The sequence below is a fragment of the Abramis brama genome (assembly GCF_963993115.1).
Source record: "Abramis brama genome assembly, chromosome: 15".
Taxonomy (NCBI): Eukaryota; Metazoa; Chordata; class Actinopteri; order Cypriniformes; family Leuciscidae; genus Abramis; species Abramis brama.
The window spans coordinates 28,490,928-28,500,787 of record NC_139977.1 but is presented as its reverse complement, the minus strand read 5'-3'; the positions used below and the strand labels follow the sequence as shown (position 1 = coordinate 28,500,787).

General features: G+C 37.1%; 1 protein-coding gene across 1 annotated transcript; it reads left to right on the top strand.

Annotated features, from left to right (window-relative positions):
• The first annotated feature begins 3,626 nt into the window (after positions 1-3,626).
• Positions 3,627-7,147, top strand: crhbp (corticotropin releasing hormone binding protein). The gene is made up of 7 exons (XM_084136900.1): positions 3,627-3,876; positions 4,552-4,645; positions 4,879-5,036; positions 5,905-6,115; positions 6,322-6,464; positions 6,580-6,697; positions 6,797-7,147. Exons 1-7 carry the CDS (start codon positions 3,790-3,792, stop codon positions 6,949-6,951), a joined length of 966 nt encoding a protein of 321 aa, XP_083993026.1. The 5' UTR covers positions 3,627-3,789; the 3' UTR covers positions 6,952-7,147.
• Positions 7,148-9,860: the final 2,713 nt, after the last annotated feature.

Genomic DNA, 9,860 nt, shown 5'->3' with positions numbered 1-9,860 from the left:
GATCAGTCAGAAATTTGGGTCGGATTCCAATAAATACACATCACACAGCTTATAGTAGGTTGTAAAATAACGAGCAAACACATGGCACATATTAGGTTTCATAGACCTCTACAGGTTGAGTTCAAGTGAACAAACATTCAAACACACAGGTGCATATATATATATAATTAAATATTACACCACAATTGGTAACAGGTAAACAGTCGAGTTCCGGAAGTAAAAACTCCATAGGGAAATTGATTTTTAACCATAACTAATAAACCTTAAAAGACCCCCTGTGGTGAAAATCAAGTTTTTTAATGTTGTTTATATATCTATGTGGTGTACAATATCATATTTATTAGCATTATGTGTCCGACGTTGTAGAGAGCGATACATAAAACGCATTACCATTCTGATACATCGACTTGTATACAAGTATAATTCACTCTTCCTCTTCTTCTGAATCAGTTTCTGGTTCAAACATATATGGCTGAATTAAACCAATATTTCCACTAGCCATCGTATAGCATTTACTACAGTGAAGTTGACAGAGTGGGTGGAGGCGGGGCTTATTTGCATATTCATTGTTCCATACTAAATGAAGCAAGGGTGTAGAGTTACATTCAAGCTATTTTAAGGCATGAATAAAAAAAAAAATTCACAGGAAAAAACATTTAAATATGTAATTTTGGTGATCAAAGATGAGTTTTAAGTTAAGATAAAATGATTGACTACAGGGGGACTTAAAAGACAGCCCTACTGTGAGCCAGAAGGTTAATCGATAGTATTTGCATCTGTTGAAGACGTCTGCCCATGTTATTTCAACTTATTTTTTTTAAAATAATTGTGTTTAACAGCAGAATTCATGGTGAAAAACTACATTACCCATGATGCTGTACAGATCAAAGTCAAAACAAGCAAAACATGCCTAAAGATCTTGTTAGCTCCGCCCACTCCCATGGATCACGGCGAATGATGCAATCGAGATGGCCTCCCTACTCTCAAAATGCTGAAATATTTGCATATTTTGCAATCAACTTAAAATATATTGTTCTTAAATATATAATAAACATTATTAATCGAGTAGTTTTATATTTTTCTACCTTTGTATTTTTGTCCAGTTTTCAAATGTTTTTTTCCGATCAAATTTTGTATTGCAATGATTCACCTCGTAGCTTTTGGGCCAAGGCTTATAAGGCTTATTTTTCAAAATCCCTATAGGAGAAATAAATGGAAAATATACTTCCAGAACCAATGCCGATGAAAAAGTGGGCGGGCGCTGGTGCACTCTATAAAGTGTTCAAGAAACCTGTTTGGTGTCCATCAGAAGTAAATGTCAAATAAATAATTTTCTGTAAATTTACTTAATTTGTGGCAGTCTGATGAGTCAAGACAGGGATATTACTTCACAAAACACACAAAAAAAATGTAATGTCAAGTGCATACAGATTTAAATGCAACATGCTCAGGTTGTACACTGAACATTGTGAAAATATTTAGGTCATTCAACACACACAAACAACATCTCATTCTGCGCACATATGCATACTGCACAAAAACCATTGCCATTCTGAATATACCCATTCACAATCTGCCAGAAGTCAGAAAGGTGAACTGGTCCTTATAGTTCACAAGAGGCAAATGTCCCCTGATTCTAGAGAAGGAGTGTGAGAAAGACAGCTGACCTTTCAGTTCACCCGGGGCAGGTAAGACTCTGATAGAAGCGGACACCCGAGCAAGAGCCGGCTTTCAAATACCAGAACAGGGTGTTTGATGGGTAGGAATGTCTGCAGCTCCCTGAAGATGGTAGTACACACTGGGTAAGGACAAACACAAACAGCTAGAGGTTGGTTTCATTGCAATATGTTAGAAAGCCCTTCAAAAACCTCAGTACACATTCACGGCACTTTTTACATTATGCAACAGCAACAAAAAGTCAAGTGAAAAATATTACTTAAAAGACCTGAATGAACATCATTTTTAAGGGTCAGATCATGAGATAATAGAGCTACATTCACACTGCAACTCTTGGAACTTAAATCTTAAAACTCCTCCTTTGTCCAACAAGAGCATTTACTGAACTACAGCAAAAATGACTCATTTATACTTTTCCACAATTATCTGATGCCACACAGATAAATGCATGGTGCTGTATGAGAACCAAACTCAAGCACAGCGATCAGTGCTATTACTCATTTTTATACACAAAGGGGGCGTTTCTTAAACAGACCGCTTAGAGAGAGGGTGAAAAATGGTCACGACACTAAACAGCTAATAAAAATGCATGATATGACTGCATTAAATCTTTATATTGTGGTTGGAACCTTCTGCTGACTTCTCTTGTCCTTAAATTGAGCTAATTACTAAAACAGCCCTTTACAGACATCTTTTGAGACATTATTTAGTTTTTTTATGAAGCTGTGTTCAAGGAACCCTCATACACACACACACACATTCTGATTGGGTTTTCACCCGAGGTGACTTTTAGTGACTAATTCTCAGAGACCTTTAAGCTGAGAGCAATTAGGTTTAAGAGCGTAAACATCTGATTTACTGCGGTGAAGCACTGTTATTCAGCTCACCTGACACTGTTGCTTCACTGTAGGTGTGAGAAAATAACACGAGTCTGAGACAATTAGTGGGCCGTAGTATTAATTTGCTAGTGAAAAGTTCACCTGCCTCATTATATTATAACGAATAAATGTTAAAAGGTTAAAAAGGTTTACCCAAAAGTAAAAAAAGTAAAAAAATTCTGTTATTATTTACTCACATTCATGTTGTTCATATTGTGATGGTATAACACAAAAAGAAACATGTTAAAAACACTTCACATGGGTTTTTTTCACAGAGGATGGCAAATCATACAAGTATGAAACGACATGATGGTGAGTGACAGATTTTTTTTTTTAGATGAACAATTCTTTTAAAGCACCCAATCATACCTCACTGACTCACTGTTTGTGACATTCATTACTTCAATCAGTCCACCTTACCATCCTCCCACTAGGTTTCTAGATTTTTTCAATTTTTCACTATAGATGAAGATATGAAGTAATTCTCAAAGAAAAAAGACACACATGGGTTTGTTTATGGTCTTTTATGGTGTTTTAAGCTGCAAGGATGTTTTTAACATGTGAATGTATATTTAAATATATTATATAATATAGCCTATATGTTTAAAATAATAATAAAAAAACGTAGATGTTTTGTTAATAGTACTTATTTTTTAAATATTATTCATACATATATATAATATACACATATATTTGTATAATTTTACCACAAAAATGGTAAAATATCTCTTTTTTATGTCTCTCTTTTTAATTGTTATTCATATCCTACTATGTATTCTAATAGTGACTAGAAAACAGTTAATATTCTATATATTATTACTTATTAGAGGAAATGGGTAAATCACAATTTTTACATTTCTTAGCTTGCTACAGTTGTTATTTTACTAGTGTAAACTTGCCTTTATAGTTTTTTTGTGTGCATTTTATTAGTATGCCTACAATTAAAAATAAATAAATAAATAGTTTCTTAAGTCTATGTACTAGTCTATTCAATTAGTACAGGGAAAACTAGAATAAACACTAGGCGTCTGTCATACTCTCTCTCTCTCTCTCTTCCTCACTCGCTCACTCACACACACACACTCACTCGAGCTCGCGGACTCACATCAATTGATCCATACAGGCAGCCCCCCCTCTTCTATTTGTGTGAGGGGGTATAAAAGGAACAGTCTGCTCGGGAGCTCTCGGAATTGTTCTCTTTTTGCTCGAATCCACGCGGACAGACGGCACGGAGATGTCGGGCACTTCGCGCGCACAGCTGTGTTTCCTCCTGTTGAGCGTCACGGCTCTCCGGGGACACGCGCGCTTTCTGGACATACAGGTGAGATATTGACACCTGCTCACCTCTCTCTCTCTCACACACACACACACACAGACACAATCATTAGAGTAGCTTTCTACAACTTTTCATGTGTATATCCTGTACTGTGACCTCAATATGTGTGTTTATTATTAGTACTTTGGCCTTCAACATTCATTATAACGTGTGTATATTATAATAATAGGCTATATAGGCTAAGATAAAATTTAATATTTGTAAATAAAGATGTGCATGTACAACTTTTATTATAACATTCATTCTGAGTAGCCTATATGCTCTTTAAAATATTTTTGTAAGGTAACAAAACATTTCTTTAATGTGGTAACATCTAAATTGAGAGGTTTGATTCAATGCAAAAATATTGTTTAAAGTGACTAATACAAGCTGATTACATTGGGTGACACCAGTGAAAGTAATTTTAAGGGTCGGATCAAGCAGAAATAGATGCTCAGTGTCCTTTTCTACTGTACACATATGTTTTGGCATTAAATATTTATGCATATTATTCTATTTTTATAACGTGCAGAGCCTTTTATGAAACTTCCAAGCTCTTTCCAAGCCTTTTGGTAAAATCCTAAAATTGTTATTGCCTTGAGCACATCTGATTGAAATAAAATCTTAATGTATTAATATTGCTTATTTTTTACCATGTCCTGTTTCTTGTTGTTTTATCAGGATAATGAGATCAGCCCAGAAGGATTATTATCTTTGCTGAGCTCTGAACTAAAGCGAGAGTTACCAGAGGAGTTTGTGTACCGTAGAGCGCTGAGTGAGTGACAAACCTCTGGGATTTCATTTGCCAAAAAAAAAAAAAAAACACATCTCATGATCTTGACTTCATATTTGTTTTAATAAATACATTTTTAACTGCTGAATTATAGCACATTATGGCATTCCTTAATATTTAAAGAGTGGTTATTCATCACAAATACTAAGTATATATTTTCATATGGTTCAGCCCTTTCACTTTTTCTTGTCTTTATCTTCCTCCGTGTCTCTCAGGATGTCTGGATATGGTGGCCATAGAGGGCCAGTTTACATTTACAGCAGAACGTCCACAGTTAAACTGCGCTGTGTTTTTCATCGGCGAGCCTAGTGACATCATTAGCATTGAGTATGATTCGGTCAACATCGACTGCAGAGGAGGAGATTTCATAAAGGTGAAATGTTCACACATGCACACACACAATTCATCACCTATACACCTTACATCCATGTTGTTTTGTAGTTTTGAGCACAAAAAGGAATGTAATAGTAGTGCAGACACTTACTTTATTATACAGAACAGTGTGTTTCTGTGTATATCTGTACCGTGTTTAAGCTGTGAATCGTACACTATAAGCCAGGTTAAGTCAGGGCGCCAAAAGATCATGTGATGTCATTTTAAGCCAAACCGTACACCAACAACCTTGATTGCATTCTACTCTAAAAAAAATATCATTAAAAATCCAATTGAGCAAAACTGCATAAGTAATTCCAAACTAATTGCATCATAGATTCTGAGTACAGCTGAACAAGTTCAGCTTTCATAGACTGAGCAAGGTTTATGCCAATTAAATGCAGTTTAATAGGACTGAAAAACGCAAATGGGATATTGTTGAAGATAATGTACTGAATTAATTCCTGTTCAATGAAATGGACATAAAATGAGTGGAAATTTATTATAATTTATTAGCACTCAACTGACCTGAAGCAAATGCAGTCGGGTTGAACTTAAGAGAATTATGTAAACTTCCCCTGACCTAAACTAAAATGAGTTCAACACAGTTAACTTGAACGGAAAAAAACTGGGTAAAAAAAAAAAAAGGTGTATGATTTATTTTGAAACAATTTTCACTCACTTTAAATTGAACAAATGATTACAAAGAAATGGTAATTATTTTGAAGTAGAAAGACTAAAATTGTATTTTCTAATAAAATGTACTCCACTAATTAGCTTTGAAGAATATGTTTTTACAGTGCACTGAATGCAGTAGATGAGATGAACAGAATGCTGTTAAATACAAACTTTTTTTATTTATCTTGAAGGTATTTGATGGCTGGGTTATGAAGGGCGAGAAGTTTCCCAGCTCACAGGACCATCCTCTCCCTCTGTACGAGCGTTATTCTGATTACTGCGAAACCGGAGTGTCTCGACCAATCACACGGTCGTCTCAGAATGTCGCCATGCTGTTCTTCAGACTCCACCAATCAGGAAGCAGCTTCACAGTAACATTCCGCAAGCTCATCAACCCGTTCCGTAAGTGCACATGCACAGAAATACACACACATATATGTATTAAACATGGCATTTTGCAGTAATAATGTAGGCTACTTGAAAAACTTGAGTTTTGGTTTTATCTCAAAGGTGCAATACGGCTAATTCAGAAACCCTGCTCAAAGCTTAACATGTAAGATATTGATGGTTAACCATCTGTCTCTCTCTCTCTTTCTCTCTTTTTGTAGCTTGTAATGTTGTTTCTCAGACCCCAGAGGGCAGTTTCACCATGGTCATTCCACAGCAGCACAGGAACTGCAGTTTCTCCATTATCTATCCAGTGGAGATCCAGATTGGAGAGCTCAATCTCGGCCAACACAATGATCTCAAGGTGAGCAAACATCTGATTTCTGGTCAAGAAACACAGCATTTACTCAAACCAGTGTCTTCATATCAACTATTAGAAAAAAAAAAATGAGTTTGAGACTTCTGGTTTATCTATGTAGCGGTCCATTCTCGGCTGTGCTGGCTCTGGAGACTTTGTCGAGCTTCTGGGTGGAAACGGCATGGACACTTCCAAGATGTTCCCTATGGCAGATCTCTGCTACTCCTTTAATGGACCAGGTGAGAATTCTCTCTTTATCTCGTGTGCATCATCATTCATTCCTGCTGTGCAATTTAGAGTGCAAAGAATCTTATAACCCTCTCCTTATCTCTCTTCAGCTCAAATGAAGGTCGGCTGCGATAACACTGTGGTCAGAATGGTGTCGAGCGGGAAGTTTGTAAATCGAGTTAGTTTCCAATATCGGCTATTGGGCCACCACGAGCTTCAGCAGATGAAGGGCAACAGCGTTGAAGATGTGTGTTTAAGAGCATAAGACTCTCTCTCTGTTCCCTGCTCTTGCCAAACTAACTTCAGTTTGAGCCTTTGGGTCCTTATTGTATATTTTCCTTATTAAAAAATTATTTATTTTTTGCCTCATCTTTTCATTCGACTCTTCTGTTCTTTTTAATATAATGAACTTGTAAGATCTGTGGCTGATGTTAAATAAAAGATGTACTTGTGTTGGTGCACATCACTGTTTTGTTCAGCATGTTTCATTTTGAAGTGCCCAAATAAACACTGGAATCTAGCGAGCAGTACTGCACAAGTATTAAAATACAGTATGTACGAAAAATGTAATTGTCTTTATTTATTTATCTGTATTAAAGAACTTTTGTAATAAAATCAGTCGACATGAGCAAAGCAAACTCTGGTTACAGTAATTTCTAATTTTACACCAGAAAACACTCACATTTACTCATTTTGTAAGGTGAAGCAAAAGCAATGTCAGCGGTCATCATGTGCTAAAAGCAATGATTGCTTAAGAATATCAATGCTGATTTATGAACGCAAAGTAAAATGTCAAAGGACTCTAGGATACATCATGTGAATGTTTCTGTTATTAAGCCGTTTATCAAAAAATTTAATCACACCTAAAACTCATCTACACTGTACATGCCAAGACAAGATACACGATACACCTTTTAATGAGCTCAAGTCAGTCGGGTCTCTTCATGAAAATTGCTGCCCTGAATTCAATGGACTGCAATTAATCACTACTGTTAAATCAACAGATCGTTTCAAGTTTTACCAATACACTCTTGTACTGCGGATGCTCGTCATTATCGCTGACAAACTGCTCACATCACGACTGCAGAGGAGTTCAGCTTTGCCTTATCCTGTCAAATCTGTCCTATGATGGAGGACACGTCTTTCTTGTATATGCGCCAGGCGTCTTCAAGGTCTCCTCAACGTCTTTACTGTCCCCCAACATGACGCAGACACTAAAAGAAGTGGTGGTACTTAAAGGAATAGCTCACCCAAAGTTATAATTAAATACTGCTATTTAAAAATAGGTTTTAGGTGCAGTTATATAAACTATCCCTGCTAAAAAAAAAAAAAAATGGTTGGCTGGTCCTAGCTGGTTTAAGCTGGTCTCCCAGCCTGGCCAAACTGGTGTTCAGCTGGTTTTAGCTGGTTGGTCAGCTGTTTTCCCAACCTGACCAGCTAAGACCAGTCTGAACATCTAAAGAAGTGGCCAAAAACCCTCTAAAACCAGCCTGTTAGGCCCTGTTTACACCTAGTATGAAGATCCGTTTTGGTTGGATGATGCTAAACGGGGTCTAAAACGTTTTGAGCTTGTCCACTTTCAACTACTTTCAGAGGTAGTCAAAAAATACATTTTACTGGATTGCTTTCGTAGTGTAAACGCTCATGTGGTTTGAAAGCGTTTGAACAGCCACAAAAGACCACTTACTCTCCACCTACTGACCTAATGCGTAAACATTATGGGAAGCCAGAAGAGATTTAAACTTTGTCGGCTGAAGACCCAAGTTTGTTTTGAAGATGAAAAACGTATCAAGCACAATTTTCTCTTACCATTCCTGATGTCTAACACTGGTTGCGCCTATCAGAGCAGAAACGAAAGCTGATGCTCTCCTTATGTTTTTCCATATGTTCATCTCCAGGCGCGTTCATGTAAATATGTAAAAACACATACATTTACCATCCCATAGACCCTCCCCTCGAAGAAATCAGGATAGAAGTGGTTGAAAGTGGACAAAAGAGACGGATTGAAACTCCAGGTTTAAACAAGTATGTGTCTCCCTCATCCACTTGTGATCCGACTGACCAAAACGCACCATTCGCATTGTGCGCACACACACACATAATATATATTAATGAATGCAACATTCACACACAATTGAAAACTGCACGCTCCTATCTCAGTGTTGTTAAGTTATTTTCAACAGTTTGCTTCATACAAGTCATTCACGTAGAGGGCACAACCTAAAACATGGTGCTGCACTCCTGACAGAAGGTGAGAGAAAATAAGTACCCATAATGCCCTGCAACATGAACAGCCAATAAGAACTATATAGACTGTGATGCTACAGTATTCAACAAGAAAAAAAGAGGAAATTCCGAAGTATACTGACGAGAGTCAGCGTACAGTGTGGGTGACGCCACCAGAATAGTTTGCCTGATTTTTGTAACCGTGCATATTTTGTACACGAAGGTCGCACATGGCCATTGAATTTGTTTCGCACTAATCAGTTGTTCCATAAGGTGGCAACACTGGTCTGCATGGGCTGTTGTTTCACAGTAGAAACAAAATTAAAGATACGGAACAACAACAAATTACCAGAGACTGCAAAAACAACAGACGCCCGCATTGACAATCACTTGTGTGAGGGGGTTTTGAGATACAGTCTGCAACTTTAGTTTAAAAGAACACAAAGACATTTTTATCAGTCATAACTTCTGGAGAAAAATAGCGCAGATGAAACTTTCTAGAGTGCATGTGTCGACATGTATAAAGACATTATATAGATCTAGATCTAGTAGCCTAAAAAAAACAAACCAAGAAAATAACTTCACAACAACAACAAAAAAGTTTAGGCTATTTAATATGTTGTGTGAAACATTTATACAGAATGTTTTATGAATGAAATATGTGTGTGTGTGCGTGTGTGTGTGTGTGTGTGTGTGTGTGTGTGTGTGTGTGTATGAAACTACAACTCTACAACTCTGTGGGATTTGATGAGACGGGTTGCCTCACGCTTGATTAAAGGTTGGCGTTCACATTATCCTGGTCGGAACCATGAGCTCCAGAGAGAGTTTAGCAGAATAATTGATAAGGAACTGAGAATCCCAGCAGGACGTGCAAAGAGGTAAGCACAGCTGCGCTAGTCCCCTACTGAGCACATCAGCGCAGAAATCAGCCAACAGTGGAAATTACAC

What these genes read in the sequence shown, in the direction of transcription:
- crhbp (XM_084136900.1), top strand. Translation starts at nt 3,790, where the DNA reads ATGTCGGGCACTTCGCGCGCACAGCTGTGTTTCCTCCTGTTGAGCGTC. An exon ending in CGCGCTTTCTGGACATACAG is followed by an intron (nt 3,877 to 4,551) that starts GTGAGATATTGA and finishes TTGTTTTATCAG; the next exon opens with GATAATGAGATCAGCCCAGA. An exon ending in GAGGAGGAGATTTCATAAAG is followed by an intron (nt 5,037 to 5,904) that starts GTGAAATGTTCA and finishes TTTATCTTGAAG; the next exon opens with GTATTTGATGGCTGGGTTAT.